The sequence below is a fragment of the Phyllobates terribilis genome, unplaced genomic scaffold, assembly GCF_046119375.1.
Source record: "Phyllobates terribilis strain yellow unplaced genomic scaffold, ASM4611937v1 Scaffold_25__1_contigs__length_18738178, whole genome shotgun sequence".
Lineage (NCBI taxonomy): Eukaryota > Metazoa > Chordata > Amphibia > Anura > Dendrobatidae > Phyllobates > Phyllobates terribilis.
The window spans coordinates 15944041-15959245 of NW_027362785.1; the positions used below are offsets into that span (position 1 = coordinate 15944041).

Here is a 15205-nt window from a genome sequence, read left to right on the forward strand (position 1 = left end):
AGCAATACATGTGCAGACCCCAGTAATACACAGCTACAGTCAGCAATACATGTGCAGACCCCAGTAATACACTGCTACATTCAGCAATACATGTGCCGACCCCAGTAATACACAGCTACAGTCAGCAATACATGTGCAGACCCCAGTAATACACTGCTACATTCAGCAATACATGTGCCGACCCCAGTAATACACAGCTACAGTCAGCAATACATGTGCAGACCCCAGTAATACACTGCTACATTCCGCAATACATGTGCCGACCCCAGTAATACACAGCTACAGTCAGCAATACATGTGCAGACCCCAGTAATACACAGCTACATTCAGCAATACATGTGCAGACCCCAGTAATACACAGCTCCAGTCAGCAATACATGTGCAGACCTCAGTAATACACAGCTACAGTCAGCAGTACATGTGCAGACCCCAGTAATACACAGCTACAGTCAGCAATACATGTGCAGACCCCAGTAATACACAGCTACAGTCAGCAATACATGTGCAGACCCCAGGAATACACAGCTACAGTCAGCAATGCATGTGCAGACCTCAGCAATACACAGCTACAGTCAGCAATACATGTGCAGACCCCAGGAATACACAGCTACAGTCAGCAATACATGTGCAGACCCCAGTAATACACAGCTACAGTCAGCAATACATGAGCAGACCTCAGTAATACAGCTACATTCAGCAACACATGTGCAGACCCCAGTAATACACAGCTACAGTCAGCAATACATGTGCAGACCCCAGTAATACACAGCTACAGTCAGCAATACATGTGCAGACCTCAGTAATACACAGCTACAGTCAGCAATGCACGTGCAGACCCCAGTAATACACAGCTACAGTCAGCAATACATGTGCAGACCCCAGTAATACACAGCTACAGTCAGCAATACATGTGCAGACCCCAGTAATACACAGCTACAGTCAGCAATGCACGTGCAGACCTCAGCAGTACACAGCTACAGTCAGCAATGCACGTGCAGACCTCATTAATACACATTTACAGTCAGCGATACATGTGCAGACCCCAGTAATACACAGCTCCAGCCAGCAATACATGTGCAGACCTCAGTAATACACAGCTACAGTCAGCAATACATGTGCAGACCCCAGTAATACACAGCTACAGTCAGCAATACATGTGCAGACCCCAGTAATACACAGCTACAGTCAGCAATACATGTGCAGACCCCAGTAATACACAGCTACAGTCAGCAATACATGAGCAGACCCCAGTAATACACAGCTACAGTCAGCAATACATGTGCAGACCTCAGTAATACACAGCTCCAGTCAGCAATACATGAGCAGACCTCAGTAATACACAGCTACATTCAGCAATACATGTGCAGACCCAAGTAATACACAGCTACAGTCAGCAATACATGTGCAGACCTCAGCAATACACAGCTACAGTCATCAGTACATGTGCAGACCCCAGTAATACACAGTCAGTCAGCAATACATGTGCAGACCTCAGTAATACACAGCTACAGTCAGCAATACATGTGCAGACCTCAGTAATACACAGCTACAGTCAGCAATACATGTGCAGACCCCAGTAATACACAGCTCCATTCAGCAATACATGTGCAGACCCCAGTAATACACAGCTCCAGTCAGCAATACATGAGCAGACCTCAGTAATACACAGCTACATTCAGCAATACATGTGCAGACCTCAGTAATACACAGCTCCAGTCAGCAATACATGTGCAGACCCCAGTAATACACAGCTCCAGTCAGCAATACATGAGCAGACCTCAGTAATACACAGCTACATTCAGCAATACATGTGCAGACCCCAGTAATACACAGCTACAGTCAGCAATACATGTGCAGACCCCAGTAATACACAGCTACAGTCAGCAATACATGTGCAGACCTCAGCAATACACAGCTACAGTCAGCAGTACATGTGCAGACCCCAGTAATACACAGTTACAGTCAGCAATACATGTGCAGACCTCAGTAATACACAGCTACAGTCAGCAATACATGTGCAGACCTCAGTAATACACAGCTACAGTCAGCAGTACATGTGCAGACCCCAGTAATACACAGCTACAGTCAGCAATACATGTGCAGACCCCAGTAATACACAGCTACAGTCAGCAATACATGTGCAGACCCCAGTAATACACAGCTACAGTCAGCAATGCATGTGCAGACCTCAGCAATACACAGCTACAGTCAGCAATACATGTGCAGACCTCAGTAATACACAGCTACAGTCAGCAATACATGTGCAGACCTCAGTAATACACAGCTACAGTCAGCAATGCACATGCAGACCCCAGTAATACACAGCTACAGTCAGCAATACATGTGCAGACCCCAGTAATACACAGCTACAGTCAGCAATGCACATGCAGACCCCAGTAATACACAGCTACAGTCAGCAATGCACATGCAGACCCCAGTAATACACAGCTACAGTCAGCAATACATGTGCAGACCCCAGTAATACACAGCTACAGTCAGCAATACATGTGCAGACCCAAGTAATACACAGCTACAGTCAGCAATGCATGTGCAGACCTCAGTAATACACAGCTACAGTCAGCAATGCACATGCAGACCCCAGTAATACACAGCTACAGTCAGCAATACATGTGCAGACCCCAGTAATACACAGCTACAGTCAGCAATACATGTGCAGACCCAAGTAATACACAGCTACAGTCAGCAATGCATGTGCAGACCTCAGCAGTACATAGCTACAGTCAGCAATGCATGTGCAGACCCCAGTAGTACACAGCTACAGTCAGCAATACATGAGCAGACCCCAGTAATACACAGCTACAGTCAGCAATGCACGTGCAGACCTCATTAATACACATTTACAGTCAGCGATACATGTGCAGACCCCAGTAATACACAGCTCCAGCCAGCGATACATGTGCAGACCTCAGTAATACACAGCTACAGTCAGCAATACATGTGCAGACCCCAGTAATACACAGCTACAGTCAGCAATACATGTGCAGACCCCAGTAATACACAGCTACAGTCAGCAATACATGTGCAGACCCCAGTAATACACAGCTACAGTCAGCAATACATGAGCAGACCCCAGTAATACACAGCTACAGTCAGCAATGCACGTGTAGACCTCAGTAATACACAGCTACAGTCAGCAACGCACGTGCAGACCCCAGTAATACACAGCTACAGTCAGAAATACATGTGCAGACCTCAATACACATTTACAGTCAGCGATACATGTGCAGACCCCAGTAATACACAGCTCCAGCCAGCAATACATGAGCAGACCCCAGTAATACACAGCTACAGTCAGCAATGCACATGCAGACCCCAGTAATACACAGCTACAGTCAGCAATACATGTGCAGACCCCAGTAATACACAGCTACAGTCAGCAATACATGAGCAGACCTCAGTAATACACAGCTACAGTCAGCAATACATGTGCAGACCTCAGTAATACACAGCTACAGTCAGCAATGCACATGCAGACCCCAGTAATACACAGCTACAGTCAGCAATACATGTGCAGACCCCAGTAATACACAGCTACAGTCAGCAATGCACGTGCAGACCTCAATTTACTTCGTCATGGGGCAAAAAAGGGTGAAACATGTGTTGGGGCATCAGGGGTCTCACCCCACTCCATATACACACACATAAGTGCATATAATTGTAATATTTGAACTGAATGGGTAGAGCGGGGGATTTTTTGCGAATATTCACACTTTTTACCGCTTCTTCTCCCCTGTGTTTAAGGCAAACAGAATTATCGTTTGTCTTTTCCTTTTTTTATTATTTGGCTTAATAGTCAAACCATATACAGTCATGGCCAAAAGTATTGAGAATGAGACAAATAGTAATTTTTCCAAAGTTTACTTCATTTTTTGTAATGGCAATTTGCATATACTCCTGAATGTCAAAGAGTGATCAGCTTAACAGCAATTACTGTACTTGCAAAGTCAATATTTGCCCAGAAAATGAACTTTAACCCCCAAAACACATTTCAACATCATTGCAGTCCTGCCTTAAAAGGAGCAGCTAACATCGTTTTAGTGATTGATCCATTAACACCGGTGTGGGTGTTGATGAGGACAGGGCTGGCGATCAATCAGTTATGATTAAGTAAGAATGACATCACTGGACACTTTAAAAGGAGGCTGGTTCTTGGTGTCATTGTTTCTCTTCAGTTAACCATGGTTATCTCTAAAGAAACACGTGCAGCCATCATTGCACTGCACAAAAATGGCCTAACAGGGAAGAGTATCGCAGCTACAAAGATTGCACCTCAGTCAACAATCTATCGCATCATCAAGAACTTCAAGGAGAGAGCTTCCATTGTTGTCAAAAAGGCTCCAGGGCGCCCAAGAAAGACCAGCAAGCGCCAGGACCGTATCTTAAAACTGTTTCAGCTGCGGGATCGGACTACTAGCAGTGCCGAGCTTGCTCAGGAATGGCAGCAGGCTGGTGTGAGTGCTTCTGCACGCACTGTGAGGCCGAGACTCTTTGAGCAAGGGCTGGTTTCAAGGAGGGCAGCAAAGAAGCCACTTCTCTCCAGAAAAAACATCAGGGACCGACTGATATTCTGCAAAAGGTACAGGGAGTGGACTGCTGAGGACTGGGGCAAAGTCATTTTCTCTGATGAATCCCCTTTTCGATTGTTTGGGACATCTGGAAAACAGCTTATTCGGAGGAGAAGAGGTGAGCTCTACCACCAGTCTTGTCTCATGCCAACTGTAAAGCATCCTGAAACCATTCATGTGTGGGGTTGCTTCTCAGCCAAGGGAATCGGCTCACTCACAGTCTTGCCTAAAAACACAGCCATGAATAAAGAATGGTACCAGAATGTCCTCCAAGATCAACTTCTCCCAACCGTCCAAGAGCAGTTTGGCGCCCAACAATGCCTTTTCCAGCATGATGGAGCACCTTGCCATAAAGCAAAGGTGATAACTAAATGGCTCATGGAACAAAACATAGAGATTTTGGGTCCATGGCCTGGAAAGTCCCCAGATCTTAATCCCATTGAGAACTTGTGGTCAATCATCAAGAGACGGGTGGACAAACAAAAACCAACAAATTCTGGCAAAATGCAAGCATTGATTATGCAAGACTGGACTGCTATCAGTCAGGATTTGGTCCAAAAGTTGATTGAGAGCATGCCAGGGAGAATTACAGAGGTCTTGAAGAAGAAGGGGCAACACTGCAAATATTGACTTGCTGCATTAACTGATTCTAACTGTCAATATAACCTATTGGTCCTCATAATATGATTGCAATTATATTTCTGTATGTGATAGAAACATCAGACAAACACTAATAACAACCAGAGGCCAGCAGATCATGGGAAAATATCATTGTGGTGTCATTCTCAAAACTTTTGGCCATGACTGTACACTGCTTATATTGAGAGACATTAGATGCTTTATTTAATTCATATGTTAATTTATTGTGACCTTTGTGAATTGACCTGTCATTTATCTTGATTTACATGCACTTGTCACTTTATAATGTATTGTGGTTGGATTAATTACTGTAAATATATTAATCTGACTGACCTTCATATGTAAAAGCAATTTTGACTAATAAGTAGTGTTGAGCCACCCCCGTAGTGTTCGGGTTCGGTTCGTCGAACACCGGGATGTTCGAGGAACTGTTCGTCGAACTGTTCGTCGAACACCTTAGAACACCGTCGAACACCGTTAAAACCAATGGCAGGCAAACAAAAACACATAGAAAACACCTTCAAAAGGTGTCCAAAAGCTGACAAACTGCTCAGAAGACGCTCTCTTTAAAAAAGCCGGCCGGCAATTCAGCAGCGGCATACACCGGTACCCGACAATTTAGACAAGAAGGAATAGAGCCTCACACATAGATTAGATAGATAGAAACATGTCAGTCACATATATATGAAGTACAGGGACAGTGTTGGTTACTGTACTTGTCATTTAGTGTAAAGGATTTATTAAAAAATATAATAGTGTTTTCATGCACTGTCTCTTTAAAAAAGCCGGCCGGCAATTCAGCATCTGTACCCGACAATTTAGAACAGAAAGAATAGAGCTTCACACATAGATTAGATAGATAGAAACATGTCAGTCACATATATATGAAGTACAGTGATAGTGTTGGTTACTGTACTTGTCATTTAGTATTAAAATAAAGGATTTATTATTAAAAAAAATTGGCGTGGGGTTCCCCTTAATTTTAGGCTCTAGCGGAGGTTAAGCAGACAGCTGGGGCAGATGTTTGAAGCCTGGGAAGGGGGTAATACCCACGGAGCTTCCCAGGGTACTAATATGAGCCCCCAGCTGAATACATAGCCTTTACTAGCTATTAAAATGGGGGACCCCCCCAAAAAAATGACGTGGGGTCCCCCCTAATTTAATAGCTAGCAAAGGCTAGGCAGACAGCTGGGGGCTGATATTAATAGCCCAGGAAGGGAGCCATGAATATTGGCCCCCTCCCAGGCTAGAAACACCAGCCGTCAGCCGCCCCAGAAATGGCGCATTCATAGGATGCGCCAATTCTGGCACTTAGCCTCGCTCTTCCACGCTGCCCTGTAGCGGTGGCAGGGGGTAATAGGGCTGGGGTTGATGTCTGCTTATAATGCCAGCTGACATCAAGCCCAGGTTAGTAATGGAGAGGCATCTATAAGACACCCCCATTACTAACCCCATAGTCAAAGTTAAAAGAAAACACAAACACCCAGAATAAAGTCCTTTAATTGAAATAAAGACACAATCCTATATTGTTCTAAATTAAACCATACTTACCATCACACCCATTCCAGCTGAAGCCAACGATCTCCTGCAATAAAAGAAAAATAATAAAGCAACATCATCCTTACCTTTCCATGGTTCCCACGACAGCTTCAGCTCTGCTACATCGAGATGACAGGCTGGACCGCAGCAGAACGCTGCCATCCAGCCTGTCATCCCGCAGACACTGAGAAGCGCAGGCATGCTTGCGCTCTGCAGTGTCTGGCTGTGACGGCATAAAGATGAGACGAGTTCATGTCCAATGAACTCGGCGCACCTCATGCACGTCACTGACAGCGTGGGAAAATTCTCACGCTGAAGCGCTGAGTGCAGGAGAATTTTCCCACGCTGTCAGTGACGTGCATAAGGTGAGCTCATGTCCAATGAACTCAGCTCACCTCCTGCACGTCACTGACAGCGTGGGAGAATTCTCCTGCACTCAGCGCTTCAGTGTGAGAATTCTCCCACGCTGAAGCGCTGAGTGCAGGAGAATTTTCCCACGCTGTCAGTGACGTGCATGAGGTGAGCTGAGTTCATTGGACATGATCTCGGCTCATCTGGATGCCGTCACAGTCAGACACTGCAGAGCGCAAGCATGCCTGCGCTTCTCAGTGTCTGCGGGATGACAGGCTGGATGGCAGCGTTCTGCTGCGGTCCAGCCTGTCATCTCGATGTAGCAGAGCTGAAGCTGTCGTGGGAACCATGGAAAGGTAAGGATGAGGTTGCTTTATTATTTTTCTTTTATTGCAGGAGATCGTTGGCTTCAGCTGGAATGGGCGTGATGGTAAGTATGGTTTAATTTAGAACAATAAAGAATTGTGTCTTTATTTCAATTAAAGGACTTTTTTCTGGGTGTTTGTGTTTTTTTTTAAATACTTTACTAGAAATTCATGGTGGTCATGTCTAATATTGGCGTGACCCCATGAATTTTGGGCTTAGGGCCAGCTGATAATGCCAAGCTGGCCCTAACCCCTTTATTACCCAGTGAGCCACCGCATCAGGGCCCTGGATGAGTTGGGTACAGCGCCAGAAGATGGCGCTTCTATGAACGCGCCATTTTCCGGGGTGGCTGCGGACTGCAATTTGCAGCGGGGGGGGCCCAGAAAGCTTGGGTCTCCCTGCGCTGCGGATTCCAGCCCCCAGCTGCCTAGTTGTACCTGGCTGGACACAAAAACAGGGCGAAGCCCCACGTCAATTTTCTTTAAATTATTTCATGAAATAATTAAGAAAAAAAGGGCTTCCCTATATTGTTGTGTCCAACCAGGTACAAATAGGCAGCTGGTGGTTGGGGGCAGCCCGTTCCTGCCTGCTGCACCTGACTGGACACAAATATAGTGCGAAGCCCCACGTCAATTTTTTTTTAATTATTTCATGAAATAATTTTTTTAAAAAAGGCCTTCCCTATATTGTTGTGTCCGGCCAGGTACAGCAGGCAGGAACGGGCTGCCCCCAACCACCAGCTGCCTATTTGTACCTGGCCGGACACAACAATATAGGGAAGGCCTTTTTTTCTTAATTATTTCATGAATTTCATGAAATAACTAAAAAAAAAATACGTGGGGCTTCGCCCTATTTTTGTGTCCAGCCAGGTACAACTAGGCAGCTGGGGGCTGGAATCTGCAGCGCAGGGAGGCCCAAGCTTTCTGGGCCCCCCCCGCTGCAAATTGCAGTCCGCAGCCACCCCGGAAAATGGCGCGTTCATAGAAGCGCCATCTTCTGGCGCTGTACCCAACTCATCCAGGGCCCTGGTGCGGTGGCTCACTGGGTAATAAAGGGGTTAGGGCCAGCTTGGTATTATCAGCTGGCCCCAAGCCCAAAATTCATGGGGTCACGCCAATATTAGACATGACCACCATGAATTTCTAGTAAAGTATTTAAAAAAAACACAACACCCAGAATAAAGTCCTTTAATTGAAATAAACACACAATTCTTTATTGTTCTAAATTAAACTCTACTTACCGTATCGCCCATTCCAGCTGAAGCCAACGATCTCCTGCAATAAAAGAAAAATAATAAAGCAACCTCATCCTTACCTTTCCATGGTTCCCACGACAGCTTCAGCTCTGCTACATCGAGATGACAGGCTGGACCGCAGCAGAACGCTGCCATCCAGCCTGTCATGCCGCAGACACTGAGAAGAGCAGGCATGCTTGCGCTCCTCACTGTCTCGCTGTGACGGCATCCAGATGAGCCGAGGTCATGTCCAATGAACTCGGCTCACCTCATCCACGTCACTGACAGCGTGGGAAAATTCTCACGCTGAAGTGCTGAGTGCAGGAGAATTCTCCCACGCTGTCAGTGATGTGCATGAGGTGCGCCGAGTTCATTGGACATGACCTCGGCTCATCTTTATGCCGTCACAGAGAGACACTGCAGAGCGCAAGCATGCCTGCGCTTCTCAGTGTCTGCGGGATGACAGGCTGGATGGCAGCGTTCTGCTGCGGTCCAGCCTGTCATCTCGATGTAGCAGAGCTGAAGCTGTCGTGGGAACCATGGAAAGGTAAGGATGAGGTTGCTTTATTATTTTTCTTTTATTGCAGGAGATCGTTGGCTTCAGCTGGAATGGGTGTGACGGTAAGTATGGTTTAATTTAGAACAATAAAGAATTGTGTCTTTATTTCAATTAAAGGACTTTATTCTGGGTGTTTGTGTTTTTTTTAACTTTGACTATGGGGTTAGTAATGGAGGTGTCTTATAGATGCCTCTCCATTACTAACCTGGGCTTGATGTCATCTGGCATTATAAGCTGACATCAACCCCAGCCCTATTACCCCCTGCCACCGCACCAGGGCAGCGTGGAAGAGCGAGGCTAAGTGCCAGAATTAGCGCATCCTATGAATGCGCCATTTCTGGGGTGGCTGACAGCTGGTGTTTCTAGCCTGGGAGGAGGCCAATATTCATGGCTCCCTTCCTGGGCTATTAATATCAGCCCCCAGCTGTCTGCCTAGCCTTTGCTAGCTATTAAATTAGGGGGGACCCACGTCATTTTTTTTGGGGGGTCCCCCATTTTAATAGCTAGTAAAGGCTATGTATTCAACTGGGGGCTCATATTAGTAGCCTGGGAAGCTCCGTGGGTATTACCCCCTTCCCAGGCTTCAAACATCTGCCCCAGCTGTCTGCTTAACCTCCGCTAGAGCCTAAAATTAAGGGGAACCCCACGCCAATTTTTTTAATAATAAATTCTTTATTTTAATACTAAATGACAAGTACAGTAATCAACATTGTCACTGTACTTCTTATATATGTGACTGACATGTTTCTATCTATCTAATCTATGTGTGATGCTCTATTCTTTCGGTTCTAAATTGTCGGGTACAGGTGTATGCCGCTGCTGAATTGCCGGCTTTTCATGTTTCACTGTGAGCACTGTTCCCATCGATTTGGGCAATCACTGTAATGCCACAACCACCATGGCTGTGGCATTACAGTGAGTGACAGACAATCCCTGCATGATTGGTGCTCTAAATAGCGCCAGACATGCAGGACACGCTTTTGGTGCACGAACAGTTATCGAACATAACCTCGAACAGCCGAATTTTTTGCAAATCGTTCGGGTTCGTCGAACAACTCGAACACCGCCCAGCTCGAATTTGAGATTGGCGAACAGTTCTAGTCGAACACCGCTCATCTCTACTAATAAGCACTTATTAAATTAATAATGGTGCTGTGTGATTGGTACAGAGCAGTGGATTGACTTTACAGTAATTTCCTGCACTTATTGCTTTACACCTAATTAAATAACCTCTTGTCTGCGATCAGGGACCATATTACATGATCAGGGACCATACTACATGATCAGGGACCATACTACATGATCAGGGACCATATTACATGATCAGGGACCATATTACATAAGGAGAGTGCATCCCCGTCCATAGCACTTATGTGTTTGATTTTTTATAAATAAGTAATAAAGATTTATGGCCTAATATACTCTGGTTGTTGGGCGTTTTTATTACCCGTATTTCATGTTGTGATATTTATGGTGGGTTTTGGCCTGTATTCACATAGGCATAGATCCTTGAATGAGCTAATTTGTGATCAGCGATATACATGCAGACCCCGATAATACACAGCTACAGTCAGTGATACACATGCAGACCCCGATAATACACAGCTACAGTCAGTGATAGACATGCAGACCCCGATAATAGACAGCTACAGTCAGTGATATACATGCAGACCCTGATAATACATATTTACAGTCAGTGATATACATGCAGACCCCAATAATACAGATTTATAGTCAGTGATATACATGCAGACCCCGATAATACATATTTACAGTCAATGATACACATGCAGACCCCGATAATACACAGCTACAGTCAGTGATATACATGCAGACCCCAATAATACAGATTTATAGTCAGTGATATACATGCAGACCCCGATAATACATATTTACAGTCAATGATACACATGCAGACCCCGATAATACACAGCTACAGTCAGTGATAGACATGCAGACCCCAATAATACAGATTTATAGTCAGTGATATACATGCAGACCCCGATAATACATATTTACAGTCAATGATATACATGCAGACCCCGATAATAGACATTTACAGTCAGTGATATACATGCAGACCCCGATAATACACAGCTATAGTCAGTGATAGACATGCAGACCCCGATAATAGACATTTACAGTCAGTGATATACATGCAGACCCCGATAATACATATTTAAAGTCAGTGATATACTTGCAGACCCCAATAATACAGATTTATAGTCAGTGATATACATTTAGACCCCGATAATACATATTTACAGTCAGTGATACACATTCAGACCCCGATAATACACAGCTATAGTCAGTGATACACATGCAGACCCCGATAATACATATTTACAGTCAGAGATACACATTTAGACCCCGATAATACATATTTACAGTCAGTGATACACATGCAGACCCCGATAATACATATTTACAGTCAGAGATACACATTTAGACCCCGATAATACATATTTACAGTCAGTGATACACATGCAGACCCTGATAATACACAGCTATAGTCAGTGATACACATGCAGACCCTGATAATAGACATTTACAGTCAGTGATATACATGCAGACCCGGATAATACATATTTACAGTCAGTTATACACATGCAGGCCCCGATAATACATATTTACAGTCAGTGATATACATGCAGACCCCGATAATACACAGCTACAGTCAGTGATATACATGCAGACCCCGATAATACAAATTTATAGTCAATGATATACATGCAGACCCCAATAATACAGATTTACAATCAGTGATACACATGCAGACCCGGATAATACATATTTACAGTCAGTTATACACATGCAGGCCCCGATAATACATATTTACAGTCAGTGATATACATGCAGACCCCGATAATACACAGCTACAGTCAGTGATATACATGCAGACCCCGATAATACAAATTTATAGTCAATGATATACATGCAGACCCCAATAATACAGATTTACAATCAGTGATACACATGCAGACCCGGATAATACATATTTATAGTCAGAGATATACATGCAGACCCCGATAATACACAGCTACAGTCAGTGATACACATGCAGATCCCGATAATACACCGCTACAGTCAGTGATACACATGCAGACCCGGATAATACACAGCTACAGTCAGTGATACACATGCAGATCCCGATAATACACCGCTACAGTCAGTGATACACATGCAGACCCCGATAATACAAATTTATAGTCAATGATATACATGCAGACCCCAATAATACAGATTTACAATCAGTGATACACATGCAGACCCGGATAATACATATTTACAGTCAGTGATACACATGCAGACCCTGATAATACACAGCTACAGTCAGTGATACACATGCAGATCCCGATAATACACCGCTACAGTCAGTGATACACATGCAGACCCCGATAATACAAATTTATAGTCAATGATATACATGCAGACCCCAATAATACAGATTTACAATCAGTGATACACATGCAGACCCGGATAATACATATTTACAGTCAGAGATATACATGCAGACCCTGATAATACACAGCTATAGTCAGTGATATACATGCAGACCCCAATAATACACAGCTACAGTCAGCAATACACTGGCAGACCTGGGTAATACACAGCTACAGTCAGCAATTCACGTGCAGACCCCAGTAATACACATTTTCAGTCAGTGATACACATGAAGACACCAGTAATACACAGCTACAGTCATAGATCCACATGTTGCCCCTAATAATACACAACTACAGTCAGTGATGCACTTGCAGACCTTGGTAATATACATTTACAGTCAGCGATACACATGCAGACCCCGATAATGCACAGTTACAGTCAGTGATACATCTAGTCAGCGATACACATGCAGACCCCGATAATACACAGTTACAGTCAGTGATTTGTGTACAGACCCTGGTAATACACAGCTACAGTCACCGATACACATGCAGATCTCAGTAATACACATCTACAGTCAGCGATACGCTGGCAGACCCAAGTAATACACAACTACAGTCAGCAATACATGTGCAGACCCCAGTAATACACAGCTACAGTCAGCGATACACTGGCAGACCCAAGTAATACACAGCTACAGTCAGCAATACATGTGCAGACCCCAGTAATACACAACTACATTCAGCAATACATGTGCAGACCTCAGTAATACACAGCTACAGTCAGCAATACATGTGCAGACCTCAGCAATACACAGCTACAGTCAGCAATACATGTGCAGACCTCAGCAATACACAGCTACAGTCAGCAATACATGTGCAGACCCCAGTAATACACAGCTGCAGTCAGAAATCCATGTGCAGACCCCAGTAATACACAGCTACATTCAGAAATACATGTGCAGACCCCAGTAATACACAGCTGCAGTCAGAAATCCATGTGCAGACCCCAGTAATACACAGCTCCAGTCAGCAATACATGTGCAGACCTCAGTAATACACAGCTCCAGTCAGCAATACATGTGCAGACCTCAGCAATACACAGCTACAGTCAGCAATACATGTGCAGACCCCAGTAATACACAGCTCCAGTCAGCAATACATGTGCAGACCCCAGTAATACAGAGCTACATTCAGCAATACATGTGCAGACCCCAGTAATACACAGCTCCAGTCAGCAATACATGTGCAGACCCCAGTAATACACAGCTCCAGTCAGCAATACATGTGCAGACCCCAGTAATACACAGCTACAGTCAGCAACACATGTGCAGACCCCAGTAATACACAGTTCCAGTCAGCAATACATGTACAGACCCCAGTAATACACAGCTCCAGTCAGCAATACATGTGCAGACCCCAGTAATACACAGCTCCAGTCAGCAATACATGTGCAGACCCCAGTAATACACAGCTACAGTCAGCAATACACGTGCAGACCCCAGTAATACACAGCTACAGTCAGCAATACATGTGCAGACCCCAGTAATACACAGCTACAGTCAACAATACATGTGCAGACCCCAGTAATACACAGCTACATTCAGCAATACATGTGCAGACCCTAGTAATAAACAATTATTGTCAGCAATACTTTTGAGGACCCTCATAATACATAGTTATGGTCAGAGAGACATTTCTGGTCTTCACACCCCTCATTTACCTCTTTACTGGGGGTCCACATCTCTCCCAACATGGCTGCTGTAATTTCTATCCCCAAATCAGAACATTTTGAGATTAATGATGTTTCTGCAGAAACAAAAGGTTCAGAAATGTAACCCTGATACTATGGACCCTGCAAGAGTTCACCCCAGCTCCCTGGCCACCTTCTCAGTCCTCATTGATCTTCCCCAATTTTAACCGTCCCTATCAGTCCTCATCATTGTTTCTAAATCACTGAGATCATGGCTTGTATGTCGATGAATGTAGATGGGGACAGAGAAGCCCACGGAGGTGGATGTGGGGGGCACATACTTTCTCCATATTAATGTCTATGGATGTAGATGAGGACAGAGAAGCCCCCAGAGGTGGATGTAGGGGGTGGGGCACATACTTTTCTCCATATTAATGACTACGGATGGAGATGGAGATCCTAATTATATGGGTGTAGATGGATGGAGGGGTCCTGCAGACCCTCACTATTGTGTTTCTCTCTGGTTACTGCCGAATCTTCCACATTTTCCCACTCTGGGGACCTGCTGACATTATTACCCCCGGTTCCAATGTTTTGTGCTGGATTCTGATTTATGGCCATAGTTCTTCCATGAAGACACCATCTTCGCACAGTCGATGGTGTTGCTGGTCCACTGTTCGCTGCTAGGTCTGAGTTGATGCCACTGCTAGATGTCACCATGATGTCTCTTCTGCTGATGTCTCCTCGGCCATCCCCTGCATCTCCGGCCCTCAGTTGCCCATTTCTCTGAGTCCTCAATGCTGAGGCTTCGCGGGAGACACTTCTCCATCATGTCAATTGATATAAAGAATC

The 15205-nt window shown here is 44.8% G+C and overlaps 1 protein-coding gene across 1 annotated transcript in view; it reads right to left on the reverse strand.

Annotated features, from left to right (window-relative positions):
• The window catches only part of LOC141176408 (cilia- and flagella-associated protein 337-like), a 421035-nt gene that overhangs the window by 12043 nt on the left and 393787 nt on the right, over nucleotides 1-15205 (reverse strand). Inside the window, exon 18 of the mRNA XM_073660392.1 lies at nucleotides 14384-14469. Coding sequence (XP_073516493.1) covers nucleotides 14384-14469 — 86 coding nt within the window. The remainder of the gene's footprint in view (nucleotides 1-14383; nucleotides 14470-15205) is intronic.